General features: G+C 55.3%; 1 protein-coding gene across 4 annotated transcripts; it reads left to right on the forward strand.

The window, feature by feature from the left end:
- ITIH4 (inter-alpha-trypsin inhibitor heavy chain family member 4) lies at window positions 1,444-16,451 on the forward strand. Of its 4 annotated transcripts, XM_005695856.3 has the most exons (23): window positions 1,446-1,573; window positions 2,730-2,896; window positions 4,942-5,046; window positions 5,192-5,354; window positions 5,493-5,603; window positions 6,087-6,215; window positions 6,879-6,995; window positions 7,253-7,421; window positions 7,503-7,628; window positions 7,810-7,991; window positions 8,090-8,275; window positions 9,913-10,052; window positions 10,264-10,418; window positions 10,717-10,743; window positions 11,020-11,067; window positions 11,501-11,620; window positions 12,511-12,552; window positions 12,749-12,775; window positions 12,861-12,977; window positions 13,772-13,946; window positions 15,495-15,649; window positions 15,751-15,847; window positions 16,233-16,451. In XM_005695856.3, the coding sequence occupies exons 1-23, from the start codon at window positions 1,487-1,489 to the stop codon at window positions 16,300-16,302; spliced, it is 2,715 nt and encodes a 904-aa protein (XP_005695913.2). In that variant the 5' UTR covers window positions 1,446-1,486; the 3' UTR covers window positions 16,303-16,451. The 4 variants fall into 4 exon arrangements, 3 of the variants coding, with proteins under 3 accessions (XP_005695913.2, XP_013829034.2, XP_013829033.2); XR_001297127.2 differs by lacking the exon at window positions 13,772-13,946 and having other exon boundaries at window positions 1,444-1,573; XM_013973580.2 differs by lacking the exon at window positions 11,020-11,067.

Here is a 17,757-nt window from a genome sequence, read left to right on the forward strand (position 1 = left end):
CCAGGCCTGGGCCTGCCCACTGGGCCCTCTGGGGAGGCCCTTCCTGCAGATTGCTGAAGGGCTGTGTTCTCCCATGTCATTCCGATCACTTCCAGAGCCAAGGGGCGGGCGGTGCAGATGTGCACAGAGGTTCAGCTGAAGTCATGTAAAGAAAGGGAGTGTTTACTTGTAGCCACAGACCCAGCTCCCTTCCCTCGGGGCAGGTGCTGCTGGTGTTGACAGAGGCAGGGCTAATGGAGGAGCCCCCTTCCTGCCCTGTGACTATCCCAAGTGGGACCTGAAGATGGCACCCTCCCTCATCCCCTATCCCCAGAAGAATGTCACTGAGTCCTCCTTCCGACCCAGGGTTTGGCACCTGGCCACTTTTCTGAAGCATCTTTAGCCCATATGTGGCCCAAGACTCAGGAACTGAGCTCTCCCAGATCCACAGGGAGACAAGCACCAGCTGTGTCCCCATCCCCTAATATTTGCTTTATTGCTGTTATGAAAACAGTCTTTCAACTTTATTACAGAAAAATTGAAAAAAGCCATCCTTAATCCTACCACAGACCCTCCAGCCATCCTCCTGTGGCCTGGGCCCATGACAACAGCACTGCCCTGGTGGTGGCTTGCTGACAGATCGGCGTTCTGCCCTTCCTCACTGCAGGAGTGATTCACGGGCTCCCTTGGCACAACTGACCTCCACATAGGCGACTTGAGTGTACATGCCACCACCCTGAATTGCCCCCTTCAGGAACTCCGTGCTTCCCTCTCAGGAAACTCCCCACAGCCTGATCTCTGGGCCACAACATGGGGCATCTTTGTGACTCTCGGTTTGTATTGCCAAATGCAGATCTTGTTTTGGACGCCTTGCTGGAACTGCACCAAGATTCCTGGCTAGAATAATGGGGCCCGAACAGCATCCTGGGTACCCTCCCTAGCAGAGAGAAGGGGGGACCCTTGGCCTAGCCCCTCTCCTCCCATAAGTAAGATGTATCCACCCTGCCTTAGCCCCAGCAGATCTTGCTCCAATCAGGTGCCCCGAGGGCTGCTTAGTGCCCTTGGGTCCCAGTGACCAGTCACACTGACCTTTTTTCAAGGCCCCCTGCCTCCCAGAAACCATACTTCTGCCCTCCTCTTCCCAGCAATGCCTCTCCTCTAAGGCTGGGCTTACGGAGAGCCAGCCAGTTCACTGCTGTGCCCCCCACCCCTGGGGAGCTTTTTGGTGGGATAACCGGTGTGAGGGGTGGTGGTGGCTTGCTTAGATTCTGGACCTTTCAGAAGGGGTGCCCGTACTCAACTCCCACCCAAGCCTGCTCCTGGGTTCCCATCCCCAGCCAATGTCCACAGGACATTTGTAGCTTGCCTGCTTATCTTGAGGCCCCTGTGGTATTTGGCTTTGCACATCCCAGTTTCCCAGAACCTGCCCCCGCAGGGGCGGGGCAGCGAGCAAGTTACTAATTCCGCACTTCGTCTCACAGTTCAGAAGCGACCGGCCACAGCCAGAATGGAGACCCCAGCCCCTGGCCGCACCCACAGCGTCGTGCTGGTCCTGCTCTCGCTGGCCGTCCTCCACACCAGCAAGGCCCAAAAGGTGACATCCGTGAGGCCTGTGTGTGTGCACCCTAGTGTGAATGGGGCAAGTGAGTGAAGGCGAGGAGAGCCTTGGTCTGTGTGAGCGTGGGTCAGTGTGTGTGCAGAGAAGGGGTGCTGTCCTAAGGGGTCTTTGGAGAATTCCCCCATTTACTGGGAGGGGTGATCCTGTTATTTCCCAGTTCCCAGGGAGGAACTACAGCCTAGCAGGTTGCCCTGGAGGGCGGCAGTAGGTAGGGTGGGTAAAAATGGACCTCAGGAGCCCTGCTTACCCCTCCCTCCTGTCAGCCGGACCTCGCGGAAGTTATTGATGCTTTGTGTGTCTCTTTTTCCTCCTCTGTAGAACAGTAGCAGAACAAGGTCACAGTAATAGGACTATTCAGAGGTTTGTGGTGAAGAGGAAACCTTTAGTATTACAAAGTGCTGAGTACAGTGTCTGGCACCAGACAGACAGACACTCACGTGTAAACGAGGCACTCAGCCTGCCGTGCACCTCTGTGCTGAACACAAGTATGCCACGTGCAAGCAGGCGAGAGCCGTGTCGGCTCTGCCTGTGTACACATACCCTTCCTTGGAGACTGCACACCTGGGGCAAAATACACATGCTTGGGGGAGTGCCCCCGGGGACGGATGGAGCAACAAGGGAAGCCCCACGGCTGTGGAGAAAAGGACAAAGCAGAAGATGCTCAGGCTTAGAGGTGGACCTTCCCTACCTCCAAGTCTCCCAGCTCCCGCAGGCCCCTGGGGGGAGGCTGGTGGGCACCGTTTTCCCAGTCACTGGACTTGTGCACTGCCCTTTCACTGGGCAGGACTAAGATGGCATGGAAGCTGCTGCCGCTCATCTCTGCCTCAAGGATAAGTCCCTCCCAGACACAGTGGGGCTCAGGCTCCACCTCTTGCCTGCTTTTTCTCCAAGGAGCGCTGTGGCCCCCACTTGACAAGACAGGACAGTCCCTGCCCAGTAGGATCTCTGCACTGTTGGGTGGGGAATGAAACACACAGCAGCCTCTGATTTGAGATCAAAGTTCACAATGCTTCATGCGATTCTTCTTGGTCTGTGGCTCGGTTGGGGTTGGGGGCCAGGGCTTGGTGTGGGACCAAGGTCAAGACCCACTCTTGAAGAGCATTAAACAGTCCCACCCTTTCCTCCTTCACAGGTCCAGAATGACATTGACATCTACAGCCTCACTGTGGACTCTAAGGTCTCCTCCCGATTCGCCCACACAGTCATCACCAGCCGGGTGGTCAACAAGGCTGATGCCGTGCGGGAGGCCACCTTCCAGATGGAGCTGCCCAAGAAAGCCTTCATCACCAACTTCTCCATGTAGGTGCCCTCCTACACTCTTCCTGGTCTCCCCTCCCCAACCCGCAGTCTGACACCATGGCCCCTGTGTTCTCTTCCTAATGTGAGATGTGCCAGGATATAAGCCTGAGGTGTGTGCAGTTCACCTGTAGGCAATACAGAGGTCAGAGGCTTCTAGGAACTTCATGCATTCTCAGAGACCCTTCCCTGCCTCCATCCTTTCATCCCTTCCTCCTTCCCATTCTGCCTCCCTCATTCCACCCCTCTACCCATTCCTACCTCTTTCCCTCCGTCTATCCCTCTCCCTTCCTCCCTCCCTCTGTTGGTCCCTCCCACCTTCTGTCTCTCCATCTATTCATCCATCTGTTTTCCCTGAGTTCTGCCCAGGTGCCAGATGGAGAACCACAGCCTCTTTATGTCTTTGCCTTTGAGAAGTACAGACTTGGGGCATCCTGAGGCCAAGCCCAGGCAGAAGGGAATCACCAAAAGGCAGATTCCAACCCAGAACACAGAAAACTTTTTAACTTCTTAAGCCCCTACAATGAAGCAATGCCTCAGGGAGGGCGATCACCTCCTTGTCACAGAAGTTCTGACCCAGGCTGGTCCACCTGCCCCATAGTGGGATACTGCAAAGGATGGTTCTTCTCTAAGCCAGAAGCTGTGTTGGGAGGCCGCTGGGGTTTCCGTAAGCTGGTGACTCTGTAAGCTGGTGATGATCGTCACTTTGTCCTCTGCTTTCCTCCCCCACCCTTCCCAACTGAGTTTTGCAATGTTTGCTGAATGCCAGAGAACTCTCTGTCTCTGGCCCTGCAGGAGAGGCAGTGATTGAGAACAGGCCAGAGAGGGGCTGATCCTAGAAACTCAGGGAGGGTGATGGGTGGGGCAGAGGCCTAGCATCTCAGGCAGAGTCCCCAGTGTACCCTGGGACCTCTGAACACCTGCGATGGGGGCAGGATCCTTGTGGTTGGTTCCTTAGCTCTCTGCCCACCCCACTCCGTCAGCCCTTCTTTCTCTAACCAGGAGCCAGGCCTGTGCGGCCCAGCCTGCAGTGTAAGCTTCACAGGCTGCACCCCACTTCCCATGTGGGTGCTGTGGCTGGCAAGCTGCAAGGTTCCAGGCCCATTTCATCTTCCGAAGGCCCAGAACATGCACCCCTCTCTGGGCCCAGCTCCTGTGGCTGCATGAGATAGGGAAGCAGGGGGCAGGGCAGTGTGCCTTGCTCCCCGACATGGCTAGGAGCCCCAGTTGGGCATCTGGAAGGAGGAGCCCTGCAGCCCAGCACCAGCCCCACTGTAGCCCAGGGTTAAATTGTGACCAGGAAGGTGGGGAGGAGGGACACTGGCCCCAATATCCTGGCTGTCCCCTCCCGCCTGGAGACTCTTACACTTTCACACCACCCCCGGATGGAGCAGACTTATGTTTGCCTGCCATTTCTCTCTCAGTCCCTCAAATGGCCACTAGGATTGTTTCTACCCACCAAGGAGCCCCATCCCCCAGTCATCCAAAACCTTCCCCAGGAACCAGCCTCTCTGCAGTGTGGCCTGCCCTTTGTTGGCAAAAAGAGAGGCAGCCGTGGAGAGAGGGGTCAGAGCCTTCAGCCCTGTGTCTCCGCTGGCCTGGGAGCCAGCATCTCCCTCCTCAGCTTGCCCCACCCAGCTGGACACAAGGCTGAGTGAAATGAGGCTCAGAGCTCTCGCTGGTGGCTGACTGGTTCCTCTGGAGACAGTCTATAGGGCGGAAGGGGCAACTGGAATGTGGAGCCAGACAGGAACGGAGGAGAGAGGCCAGGTGCTTGCTCAGCCCTGCCTCCTCCTTCATCCCAGTTGTTCAGGAAAAGGCATATCATCCAACACAGTGCGTAGCTCAGGGTAGATGGAGGTCTGCAGAGCCCCTGACCACCCCGGGGCCCCACGCAGAGCTGTGTCCGCAGTAGGTGTGTAAGAGACGCGTGGTCTTGGGTTAAGATAGGAGTCACTCTGTCGGAAGGCACGGTAAGTCCCAGAGAAGGTGGGATTGCAGTGGGCCTCACCTGCCAGGCTCTCACAACTCACTCCCTCCTGCCCCAGGGTCATCGATGGTGTGACCTACCCAGGTAACATCAAGGAGAAGGCTGCAGCCCAGGAGCAGTACAGCGCGGCCATGGCCAGGGGCGAGAGTGCTGGCCTTGTCACGTGAGTCCAAGGGGGTGGGAGGATCCCTCTGGGGGTGGAGTCAAGGCTGCCCCCAACTTCAGCTGTTGAGCATTGCTCCCCCTCCAGGGGCCATACCCACCCCCACCCCAAGTCTGAGGGGCACATCCGACGCCCTCTTCCCCAGGGCCACTGGGAGAAAGACCGAGCAGTTCCAGGTGTCCGTCAGCGTGGCTCCCGCTGCCAAGGTCACCTTCGAGCTGGTGTATGAGGAGTTGCTGGCCCGTCACCTAGGAGTGTATGAGCTGCTGCTGAAAGTCCGGCCCCAGCAGCTGGTCAAACACCTGCAGGTACATGGCACCGCTTTCTTCTAGAAGGCCTCCTTGATGACCTCACTCTGCTAAGGGCGGACCCAGCTTCCCCCTCTGCCTCCTGTGAGGGCCAGCCCTGGCTCCCAGCAGACCCAGTAACCCGCTTCTTGCTTCTAGATGGACATTCACATCTTCGAGCCTGAGGGCATCAGCTTTCTGGAGACAGAGAGCACCTTCATGACCAATGAACTGGCAGAGGCCCTCACCACCTCACAGAACAAGACCAAGGTGGGCCTGCTAGGGTCTGCGGGTGAGGGTTCCCAGGGGCCTATCTTGAGGCTGGACTTCCAGAGAGCGGAACTGCTGATCAGAATCTCTGAGCTGGAGGGACTTGTGAGGTTCCTATGTCCATGCTGTCATTTGGCAGACAGGGAGGGCAAGGCCCAGGGACGGATGGTGGGTGCTGGTTTGAACCCTGAGCTCAGGAGAGAAGACTGATGTGAGGGTCCCCAGACCAGGTAGGGAGGAGGGGCTGGCTGGACCACACACATCCTGGGCCCAGCCTCTGCTTGTACAAAAATGTGAGCAGGAGATTCACTCACACCCCCTCCCCTATATGGAGGTCATCTGGCCGACAGCTCAGCCTGAGAGAAAGTCTCCTGGAACTTGACCTAAGACTGCCTCCTGGAATTGTCTCTTCAGATAGGGATGAGGGGTGTTATTAATACCACCGTGATGCTCCTTCCAACTTCAGCCAGGTCATTTTTCCAGGCTCACGTCCGATTCAAGCCAACACTGTCACAGCAGCAAAAGTCTCCGGAGAAGCAGGACACAGTCCTAGATGGCAACTTCATTGTCCGCTACGATGTGGACCGGCCTGTCTCCGGGGGTTCCATTCAGGTATGTGGGCTCCAGGCAAGAGCTGAGCCACCAAAAAGTCCATTCACCCTCAAGGACCTGAGCCTGGGTGTTCTTGAAGAAAAGACAGAATAACCACCCCTGGTTATCAGTGCACCAGGTATTGCATGGATAGAACACAGGCAGTTTAGTTGTGTTGTTGCTGAAACTGTTCCCTTCCAGAGGGGGAGAAAAGTTCATCTCTGCTGAAGAGCTATTGGGTGGGGTTTCCCTCGTTGCCCTGGCTGCCAAGAGGTTCACAGTTCACTTTATGCTCAATCGCAGTAGCTTCTTTCACATAAGTTTCTGGCCACATTGTGCTTCCCTTTTACCTTTCTGATGGGCCTTGTTTTTGGAGTCTTCACCTCTTTGATGGATCTCAGGTATACTATGTCTGAACCTTTTAGTATAAGCTGCCTCAAATAATTAAATAGGTAAAGTAAGGGTAGAGTTCTGGTGGGCCAGGTCTAAGCAGGGAAGCCTTTGTAAGGGAGGTGCTGGATCAAGCCAAGCAGTATGGCAGGAATCTGGGGAGGTTCATGGTGGAATAGGGCCGGAAGGAACTGGGATAAAGAGTGCAGCAGAACCCCAGGCTTGGGGGCGAGGAGGCTGGTTGGGGACAGAGCTGCAGCTCTTACACCTGGGTGTGTCTCACTCTGGTCACAGATTGAGAATGGCTACTTTGTGCACTACTTTGCCCCTGATAGCCTGTCCACGATGCCCAAGAATGTGATCTTTGTCATCGACAAGAGCGGCTCCATGATGGGCAGGAAAATAAAGCAGGTAGGTCCCGTGGGCCAGGTAGGGGTTCTGAAAGCTCGCAGACATCTAACACCATCAGCTTTGGTCCAGCAGGCAAACCAGACCTGCCCTCCCTCTTCTAAGTAGGATGCTCCCGTGGATTGAGGTTGGTCTTGCTGCTAGAACATTCCCCACGTCCTCACTCCAGCTGTGAGCCTTAAGGTGCAGTCTAAGGGCATAGGAGCCACCAGGGAGGCCCCACTGAGACACCCACCATGTGTCCCCTTGCCCTGACCCAGACCCAGGAAGCCCTCATCAAGATCCTGGATGACCTCAGTCCCCATGACCAGTTCAACCTCATCAGCTTCAGTGCGGAAGCAACCAAGTGGAAACCTTTGCTAGTGCCAGCCTCGACTGAGAACGTGAATGAGGCCAAGAGCTACGCCACTGGCATCCGGGCCCAGGGAGGTGAGTGCTTGTGTAGCCCTGCATGGTAGACACTTCTGGGGCACCCTGCTGGGAGCCCCTCTGAGGGTGTGTGCCCCACAGGGACCAATATAAATGATGCGATGCTGATGGCCGTGCAGCTGCTGGAGAAAGCCAACCGGGAGGAGCTGTTGCCTGCAGGGAGCATCACCCTCATCATCCTCCTCACTGATGGCGACCCCACTGCAGGTGAGGCACTGCCAGCACCCCCCTGGCGCACTGCCCGGGAGAAGCTGGGTTTCAGCCTGGCATGCTGTGGAACCTGGGGCAGGGAGAAGGGTCTTTTAGGCCTCTTTGGCTCTGAGATTCCAGAAATATCCATTGAGCCAATCACCGTTTTCTCACCCCTTTCCGAAACCACTGGGTCCAGGGGAGACCGACCCTTTGAAAATCCAGGAGAACGTGCGAAAAGCTGTAAATGGCCAGCATAGTCTCTTCTGCCTGGGCTTCGGCTTCGATGTCAGCTACGCCTTCCTGGAGAAGATGGCACTAGAAAACGGCGGCCTGGCCCGGCGCATCTATGAGGACTCAGACTCCGCCCTGCAGCTGCAGGTGCCCACACACCCTGACTGGGCTGTGTGAGCAAGGGATGGCACAGCCAGGTGGGCAGACCCTAGCCCGGCCCTCATGAAACCCCCCCTGCCCTGCAGGACTTTTACCAGGAGGTGGCCAACCCACTGATGATGTCAGTGGCCTTTGAGTACCCGAGCAATGCTGTGGAGTCGGTCACGCAGGACGCCTTCCGGGTGTTCTTCAAGGGCTCCGAGTTGGTAGTGGCTGGGAAGCTCCGGGACCACAGCCCTGACGTGCTCTCAGCCCAAGTCCGGGGGCAGCTGGTAAGTGTGACTGGCCATTCTGGAGGGGAAGAGCAGCTGGGACAGGCAGTCAGAGGGGCTGGCCTCAAACCCCAGCCCTGCCGGCTCCAGCCCATTGACCTTGAGCAAGTTACAGAGTGCCCTCTGCCACCTGTGGGTGATGCAGCCCCACTGTGTTGGTTCCCGGTGGAGATTAACTAGATGATGTAATTTTCTGAGGGCGCCTGCGCAGCGCTGGCATGTGGTAGGCACATAACGGTCAGCCAGTACAGCTGCTGCTGTTGTTCCCAAGGGCACCAGCTGCTTGGTATCCCCTCCTGACCTCACCCAAGCAGTCAGGCAGGGAAGGCTACTCCCATTTCACAGATTAGCAGTCTGACCTCCAGGCAGAGCAGCCAGTTTGCCGAGGGTCCCGCTACTGCCACGTCAAGAGCCCAGCTCAGCAGGTGGTATCCTGTCCCTGCACAGCCTTCCCTGCCTCTCATTCCACAAAGGGAATCACAGCCCCTCTCCAGGCGCTGGGGGTACTGCCCTCATGAGAGAGATAGCCTGGGTAAATCGTCACACAAGCAAGGAGCTGCGGGCTGGATAAACTCGGGAAGTCAGGGAAGCAGAGCTGGAAGCCCCAGCTTGGCCTGGGGATCAGGGAGGGCTTCTGAGGGAGGCTCACCGGAGACTGAGGGGTAAGTGGGAGGTGGCAGAGGTCAGATGGTGGAAGGACAGAGGAATATTTCATGATTTTGTGGCAGGTAGGCAGCATGTGTGGGGAGAAGAGCAGGTGGGCAAGGCAAATGGGCATGGGGGTGCCCAGGGCCTCATCTCAGAAGCAGCCAAGTGTCAGGATAGGCAGAGCACATCCTATGGCAAGCCTGCCCAGCTTCACACCCAGCTCTGGCACCTCCCAGAGGTGAGACCTGGAGCATGGCACTAAACCTCCCTGTGCCTCAGTTTCCTGGTTTGTACCCATGAAAATAAGTCAACCTCACCCACCTTATAAGGCTGCATTGGGGATTAAGGTTTTGCCCTGTGTAAACACTCTCTATGTGTCAGCTGCTCATACTGTCCTGGTATCCAGGAGTTCTTAAAGTGCAGAACCCAAGGTGACTTGGTGTAGTTCACAAACAAACATGTCTTTCTTTTAGTAGTTATGTAGTTAATGTGTTGTGAAAAAATAGCTCAAACACCAGACCTAAGGTTTCACAGGTCTTGTTGCTTGGGGCAAGAGTGTTAGTCTATTTAAAATTCATCCGAGGGACTTCCATGGCAGTCTAGTGGTTAGGACTCCATGCTGTCACTACCAAGGGCCTGGATTCAATCCCTGATTGAGGAACTAAGATCTCACATGCCACATGGCACAGCCAAAAACAGAAAAGAATAGCTGTATGTGTGGAGAGGGCAAAAAAATTCAGGCAGCTCCTGGTTCTGTGCCCATTGTTTTACACCTGGGATAGTCTTCTCCATGTTTTCTCCACCTCCTTATCATCCTTGGAGGCTCTATGACTGAGCCTCTCACACCCCTAAGCATCCTCCGTACCCTCTGCTCTACTTGCAACCAACGCCACCTCAACCAGGTTTCTCGTGGCGGGCTGGGCAGCACCAGGCCAGGTGCTGGCATCACGCCCTCACTGCTTCTGCCCTCACTGGGCCCTTCTTTCCAGCACGGGGAGAACATCACCTTTGTGATGGAGTCCCATGTGGCCGAGCAGGAGGAGATGTTCCGGGGCCCCAAGTACATCTTCCACAGCTTCATGGAGAGACTCTGGGCATACCTGACCATCCAGCAACTGCTTGAGCAAATGTGGGTGAACGCATCCTCCAGGGGCCCCCCGGGTGGCCACCCACGGCCTCAGCACCTCCCCAGGCTCTTCACTGGCAGGGCTGGCACAGCTGGCACAGGCATCTCCTGGGCAGGGAGACTTGAGGTGGTGGTAACCCCGGAAGGGTCTGGGAGGGAGGGAGACTCTGAGCACCTGGGGGCTTGCCGAGCCACTGGCCTTCTCTACCTGCAGGGTCTCTGCGTTAGATGCTGAGAAGCAGGCTCTTGAGGCCCGTGCACTGAGCTTGTCACTCAGCTACAGCTTTGTCACCCCCCTCACGTCCATGGTGATCACCAAACCTGAAGGTCAAGAACAGTCTCAGGTTGCTGAGAAGCCTGTGGAGGATGGTGGGTGTGGCAGCAGAGTTCTGACCCAGCATTCTCCCCAGCCCCTCCCCAACATCACAACCAAGACTCCACCCCTGCCACCCACAGACTCCCAGAAAACTCATCCCTGTTTCATTGATGAGGAAACTGAGGCTAGGCCTCCTGACCTCCTCCCGCACCCCACCCCCCCGCCGCCGCATGTTCACTGTACCCTGTGTAGCGCTGGGGCTGGGAAACAAGGTTAAATAGAAATACTTCAGATGTATCCAAACCACCCTGACAGTGTGTCTCTCTTTCTCCCTGTTTTTGTCTTATTCAGAAAGCAGAGACAGGAGAGTTCCCCTAGGTAAGAGCCTAATGCCCTCTAAGGCTGGCCTTGGTAACTCTTGGTTGACACAGGGCCTATGGTTCGGCGACCATATGGTGACTAGCTAGCGCCTCTCCCACCCAGCCCTGCTCAGGAGGGGTGTCGTCTGCCCAAGCATGCTGGTGCGCTTAGTTACCTGTTCATTCAGATACTGGCTGTCACTCAGGCCCCATCCTGGGCATTAGAGACACAGAGACACTGGGGGTCCCAGAAACATGCATTCAAGAAGCAAACTCAAGTTTCTCTGATTTCCAGGGCCCATGGGGTTTGGTCAGTCCATGGACAGAGCATCCTGGAAAACAGGTAGCAAAAGAGGAGAGGGTAGAGGAAGGGGATACTGACAGAACCTTGATCCTGGCTCCAGACTGGGCTCTGCCCTGGCTGTGGACAGAGGGAGTGACTTACTAGACTCACCCACCTGGTAGCAGGGCTGGGACTCAAATCCAGTTGTGTTTGATTAGGAGGCAGCAGTGCAGACCCTTTCTTTGTCTTTTCTAAAAGAAGACGCTGGAGAGGAAAAGATAGTTTGAGGGCACTACCAGAGCGGGGAAGGAGGGCCAATATTCTAGCAGGGAGGAGTTCGAGAAGGGCCCTTCGTTCCAACCCTGAGTGATAGGGGAGAGGAGGGGACCCACCTGCCCCCTCCATGTCCCTCTTCTGGGGTGAGTCCCAGCGCCCAGGCTGTGGGGACCCATGACTCTGCTTGAGAAAACAGTTTGTGTGAACTTTGTCAAAGGCGGAGGTTTGAAACTGTTAAACAGCCCTCCAAGATTGGGAGTACCTGGACGTTTTCTTGCTCCTCCTCCTCCATTCTACCGCACGACCTCGAGATTGGTGCTACCAGAGCTGACGTTACGTAAGCCACTTTCTGACCCTCTGAGGGCCAAGTTTCCTCAAGATGAACCTGCCCATAGTGTTAGATGAGATAAATCACCAAGCCCAGGGCTAAGCAGACCAGGGAGGTTTTCTGGAAGGTATGACATTAATTGGGCTTCCCAGGTAGCTCAGCTGGTAAAAAATCTGCCTGCAATGCAGGAGACCACAGTTTGATTCCTGGGTCGGGAAGATCCCCGGAGAAGGGATAGACTACTCACTCCAGTATTCTTGGGTTTCCCTAGTGGCCCAGATGGCAAAGAATCCACCTGCAGTGTGGGAGACCTGGGTATAATCCCTGAGTTGGGAAGATCCCCTTGAGGAGGGCATGGCAACCCACTCCAGTATTCTTGCCTGGATAATCCCCATAGGAGGAGCCTAGCGGGCTACAGTCCAGAGGGTCGCAAAGAGTCGGATGCCACTAAGCGACTAAGCACAGCACAGCACAGCACATGACGTTAAATAGCGTGTCCTTTATTTTTACTGAATTGAATTCGTTACACTCTGGAGGCTGGCTCACTAGGGATGGAACGTTCTAGAAAAGGAAGATTTCCTCCATTCCCAAAGCCAAGAGTAGTCCCTTGAGCTGTTTTCTGATCTCCAGACCTAGACTCAGACACAGCTGCAGGGCCAGGCTGGACCCCATCTCCTTAGTTTTTTCCCTGACAGCATGCTCTTCTGGTTGAAAAAATCTCTTTGCAAAAGTAGTTCTAGACTGGGTGTGTGTTTGTGGCAGGGTTCGTGGAGTTGGAGCTTGGTGGGTGGCAGGTAGCAGTGATGGCTGGAGGGCTTGCCATTTGCTTCGAATCCTGACTGCCTTCTCCCTTTCTGTTCCTGAACTCACGCCTGCTCCTGCACCGTCACCTACCTCAGGTCCTGGTGGAGCATCTTACGACATGGATTTCAGAATCAAAGGTGCCCCCAAGCTGCAGTAGATTCTGGCCCTATGGCAGAGAGACCTGGAAGGGGAGGGCCCAGGGAGCTCTCTGAACCCGTCACATAGGTTTCCTGATGGAGAGGGAACCCTGAACACCCGTTGGCTTTTCCATTCCTCAACCCTGCCCCTCCCCAGGAAAAGGCTGCCTAAACCAAGACTTTTTTCTTATTTCAGGAACAACCCTGACAGCCCCACCCTTCGGTAAGTGCCACCCCATCTCAGCCTCCCTCCCCATCCTCGCCCCTACCCAGTTTTACCTGCCCCCAGAACACACCTGCTGTCCCAGCTCCCATCCAGGCTCCTTCTGTCATCCTGCCACTGCCTGGGCAGAGTGTGGACCAGCTTTGTGTGGACTTCCGGCGCCCTCAGGAGCTAGTGAACCTGCTGTCGGACCCTGACCAAGGTGAGAGGCGCATACCCAGTTATCCACCCAAAGAAATCTAGTCACAGCGCACCCCTCAGCTTCCTACCTCAGAAACTGGGACACCTACCCACAGACTCCCAGGCAGCTGGCATCCCGGGCAGGCGCCGCCCGAGCTCTGACACTTGTACTCATATGTCTGCCCCACGACCTCTCACTGGGCACCACTTATGTGGGCCTGAATGACCTACACCCCAAGGTGACCAGAGGTGGGCTTGCCCCTAGGTACTGCCATACTTCAGGGTGAGGAGACACCTGGGCATAGCCTGTAGTCAGCGCCCAAAATGTAGTGGAGAGAAGCCCAGGAGAGGAGACAGGAGCTGTTTGATGGCCAAGACGTAGGGCTGCGTGGGGTTGTATGGGGGTGACGGGGCCTTGGCGGAGAAGTGGGGGTCCGTGAGGCCGAGAAAGGGGTAGGCAGAAGCACAGAGCCCTGAGGGAGGCTGGTGGAGCTGGAAAAGGTATGGAGGAGGGAGGTGCACTGGCCAGACCTGCCCTCCAGCCCCCGGAAGGCAGAGCTGATCTGGCCATCTGAAGGTGGCCGTCACTGAAGACCGGGGGCCCCTTCAAAGCCAAGGGTACCCAAGGGCTGAGTGGAAAGATGGTGGGAAGCAGGCCGACAGCGTGAGGGGAGGCAAGGAAGGGGACCAGCAGGTGAGTGGGTGAAGAGCAGCTCTGGGGGTTGTAGCCGGGGAGGGCCTGGGGGGGAACCTCCTGTTCAGGCCAATGCCCAGCTGGAGCCACAGCTTCGACCTCTCTGCTCCCGGCCCTCTCAGGGGTTGAGGTAACTGGCCACTATGAGACAGCAAAGGCCTGCTTCTCGTGGATTGAGGTGACCTTCGAGAACCCCCAGCTGCAGGTCCATGCGTCCCCTGAGCATGTGGTTATTACTCGAAACCGAAGAAATTCTGCATACAAGTGGAAGGAAACACTGTACTCAGTGATGCCCGGGTGAGCATTAGGCGGTGGCCACTTTCCACTTTTTTGGGCTGGGCACGAGTGCTCTGCAGTGAGCCACACCCACAGGAGGGGCAGCAATGTGAGAGTCCTTCATGTCCCCCTCCAGCTCTGGAGGGTGCCAGGGGTTGACCTGGGGACCTGGCTGTGCTCACACCTAACCCAGGTCACTGTCTGGTACAGGGGACAGCGTGGTTTGGAGCTGCTCTGCTGCTGACCCTGAGTGACCATAGGCAGGGTGTTCTACCCCCTCATCCCTAACTAGGGCTAATCATCTGAGCCCTCAGCCGGAGGGCTGAGACGCTGGTCTCATGAGAGCATGTGGTCAGGGAGCACTTTGCCCATAGATGGTGCAGTGCCCGCTGGGCACACAGGAAACTGTGCTCCCTACCTGATAAGGTAACCATGATGATGAGAGACTGGAGGGCACTGTCCACCAGGGGGGGTTAGGAATGTCGTTCTTAGCCTTGAGATCTGACAAGGAGAGACAAGTCCCACTGACATCAACACCAGGCAGCTAGAGGGTAGCAGAGGTAGACTGCAACTTCTTGTGGAGCTGCCTCTCTGTGGAGCCTGGAAGAGCTGTGTCCAGCTCTGGGAGTCATGAGCTTGAGGGAGAGTCCAAGGACCCAGGCCCTCTTCAAGCAGTGTCCTCTGGACTTCCCGTCCATGCTGAGAACAGAGAACCTTGTCCACTTCCTCTGTCAGCCCCTCCAGAGAAACTGGTTCCCACTTGGTAAGTGAGTACAGACCTCGGGAATCTGAGGGGCTCCCCTTTAAAAGCTCCCAGTTTCATAAAAGGTCTTAAAGTCTCCTGTTATCTGGTAGATGCGGAAAGATCAATAGCATTTCTGTGCTTTGGACAAACACACTAGAAGATGAAATAAAGGATTCCTATCAGTCGTGGTGCTTGAACATTCACGTACTTTCATGACCTCAGAAGGTCCACATAAAGAAAAGTAGACCATAGCTTTTACATTGAACGGTGTTAACAAGACAGTGTAAGTTTAGGGTGGTTCCATTGAAAATAACCTCAGAGTCACAGCAGGGGTTTATTCAACATGCAACGTTCCTGAGAAAATGAAAACAGTAATAACTCCAGAGGTTATTCTAAGTAAAAAAGGAAGTCATTCCAGAGGGACTTGCCCTTCTAGATCTTAAAACACACAATTAAACACTAATCATCAGAAGAAAGTGGCACTGGCCAAAAGAACAAAAGAGACAGAGGAAATGTATCCATGAACCCCTAAGTCATATAAAACTAATTTGTGAGAAATCAAATCTAAGAAAGCCAGAGGGAGAGGAACCATTATTTTAGGTTATACACAATGCCAGGATAACCAGGTGTCAGTGAGTTAGCATTGGTCCCAGGTTCCCAGGTGACTGAGGAAACTGAAGCCCACAAGACTGAGGGCCCTTGCCTGGAAGGCCACGCTAGGAGATCCTGAGGACAGAAGGGCAGCCCCCACCCGTGGCCCTCCCAGGTCCCCAGTGGGCATCTCCAGGCCTCCCATCCTACTCAGAATACGGCTTTGCCCACAGCCTCAAGGTGACCATGGACAAGGCGGGGCTCCTGTTGCTCAGCAGACCAGACAGGGTGACCATCGGCCTGCTGTTCTGGGATGGCCCCGGAAAGGGGCTCCGGCTTCTCCTGCAGGACACTGACCGCTTCTCCAGCCACGTCAGCGGGACCCTTGGTACGTGGCCCAGGCTTGGGAAACCCTCAGAAGTCACCTCTGCCTATGAACCCAGCCTCCCTCTGTCTTTTTTCTTCTCTGACCCACCCTTTGTATCTCAGGCCAGTTTTACCAGGACGTGCTCTGGGGGCCTCTGGACACAGCAGATGACCGCAAGCGAACACTGAAGGTCCAGGGGCGTGACTACTCTGCCACCAGGTGACTCAGTACAACTCCACTGAGCCCAGCCACAGGTTGGGGCTGGGAGCTAGGCTCTGGGACCCCCACTTCTCTGTCCCTCCCCAGGAACCAGACAGTCAGGTGTCAGGTCAGACAAGTCTGACCCAGCTTTCAGTCACCCCACAAAGGATGGTCATCTAAGACCCACAGGAAACACATTAGCCCAGAGACCACTGGGAAACTCTCCCTGAATTCCTGGACCCTAGGGACCACACATCACTGGGTCCCCTTGGGTGACCTGCGCTGGAAGGAAGTCTCAGAGGCCCTGAGACCCTCCACCTTTCACATTCCTATCCCCAGCTGTCTCCCTCTCTTCCTACCACACCTGACACATGCTGACCATCTGTCTGTCTGTCCATCCCAGAGAGCTCAAGCTGGATTACCAAGAGAGTCCTCCAGGCAAAGAGATTTCCTGCTGGTCTGTGGAGCTGTAGTTCTGGAAGGAGCTACACCCACCACCCCCTGCCGCCGCCCTATGTGCAGATGGTTGCCACCCAGTGATCACAGGGCTACTCTGGGCCCTGGAACATTGTAGGGAGAGGTATTTGCACTCAATAAAATAAAGAGAGATGGTGTGAGCCCAGGGAGTGGGCATCTCTGGTTTCATCTGGCCAAATCCCCAAGCATCAAGGTCATGTCCTAGACATGTAGCGTCATGTACCATTAGAATCATCCACCGTTAGCCACTCAAAGGCCTATGGCCAGTAAGGCCCACAGAGAGCGTTCAGTCCTATCCCTTCACTTTACAGGCTGGGAAACTATGATTTAGAGTGATTGAAACTGTTAAAATGTTGCTCTTGCTGGGGCCATGGAGCCAGAGAACTCTGGGGAACAGGATTCATTCTGCTTTATGGTGACACAGGGTCCATGAAAAGAATAAAAGGGTGACCTGGGTAGAAGTTCATTACAGGCCAGCTCCCGACATTCTCAGCCACCTGTGGGGCCCTTTTGCAGTAGGATTTGCAGGATACAATTTGGTTTTCACACCTGTGCTCAGAAACAGGCCTGTCTTCTCACTGCCTGGCAGAGACACTGGCAGGGGAAGACCAGGGAGACAGAGATGAGGCCCTAGTCCCAGGAGGGAAGCAAGGTCTGTTCCCAGGAGCCTGGGTCATTGAGGGGCTTCTGTCCAGGCCTAGGGTTAGACACCCCAAACATCCCACCCAATTCCTGCACAGGCAAAGCATACTTTCAAAATATTTATAATTATTTCACCTACTTCTTCAAAAATGACACAAGTATTTGGCTTACAAATAAAAGGTATATCAGTTCAGTTCAGTTCAGTCACTCAGTCGTGTCCGACTCTTTGCGACCCCATGAATCGCAGCACGCCAGGCCTCCCTGTCCATCACCATCTCCCGGAGTTCACTCAAACTCATGTCCATCGAATCCGTGATGCCATCTGGCCATCTCATCCTTGGTCATCCCCTTCTCCTCCTGCCCCCAGTCCCTCCCAGCATCAGAGTCTTTTCCAATGAGTCAACTCTATATATATGAGAATGAAAAGGAGAGAAGAGCCAAGAAGAGGAGAGTTGAATCAGAGGCACTGATTCAGTAGGGGAAGCTGCAGCAGCGGGAAGCTTTGCTTCTAGCTTTCTGGCCGCCAGGGTGAAGCAAAGAATGAGTTCATTTTAACTTGCTAAGAGGGAGCAAACCAGATATGGAAAACATTCTTTTCCCAGCTCTTGAGTTATACAGGGTGTTTTCTGAGTGAGTCTTTATAGGAGGGTAGAGGAGAGGCTGGTGGGAGGAAGAGGTTTCCAGCAGCAGGTTTTGCAACACTCAGGGACACTTTCCTGCGTTGCTGCCTCCCCATCAAGCCTGGTGGCCGGCAGGGGCCTCGGACTGAGTCACTTTGTGAGGATCATTTTCAGAGGCTCAGAGATGAG

This window comes from Capra hircus, chromosome 22 (genome assembly GCF_001704415.2).
Source record: "Capra hircus breed San Clemente chromosome 22, ASM170441v1, whole genome shotgun sequence".
Taxonomy (NCBI): domain Eukaryota; kingdom Metazoa; phylum Chordata; class Mammalia; order Artiodactyla; family Bovidae; genus Capra; species Capra hircus.

What these genes read in the sequence shown, in the direction of transcription:
- ITIH4 (XM_005695856.3), top strand. Translation starts at nt 1,487, where the DNA reads ATGGAGACCCCAGCCCCTGGCCGCACCCACAGCGTCGTGCTGGTCCTG. An exon ending in AGCTGGTCAAACACCTGCAG is followed by an intron (nt 5,355 to 5,492) that starts GTACATGGCACC and finishes TCTTGCTTCTAG; the next exon opens with ATGGACATTCACATCTTCGA. An exon ending in CATGGATTTCAGAATCAAAG is followed by an intron (nt 12,553 to 12,748) that starts GTGCCCCCAAGC and finishes TTCTTATTTCAG; the next exon opens with GAACAACCCTGACAGCCCCA.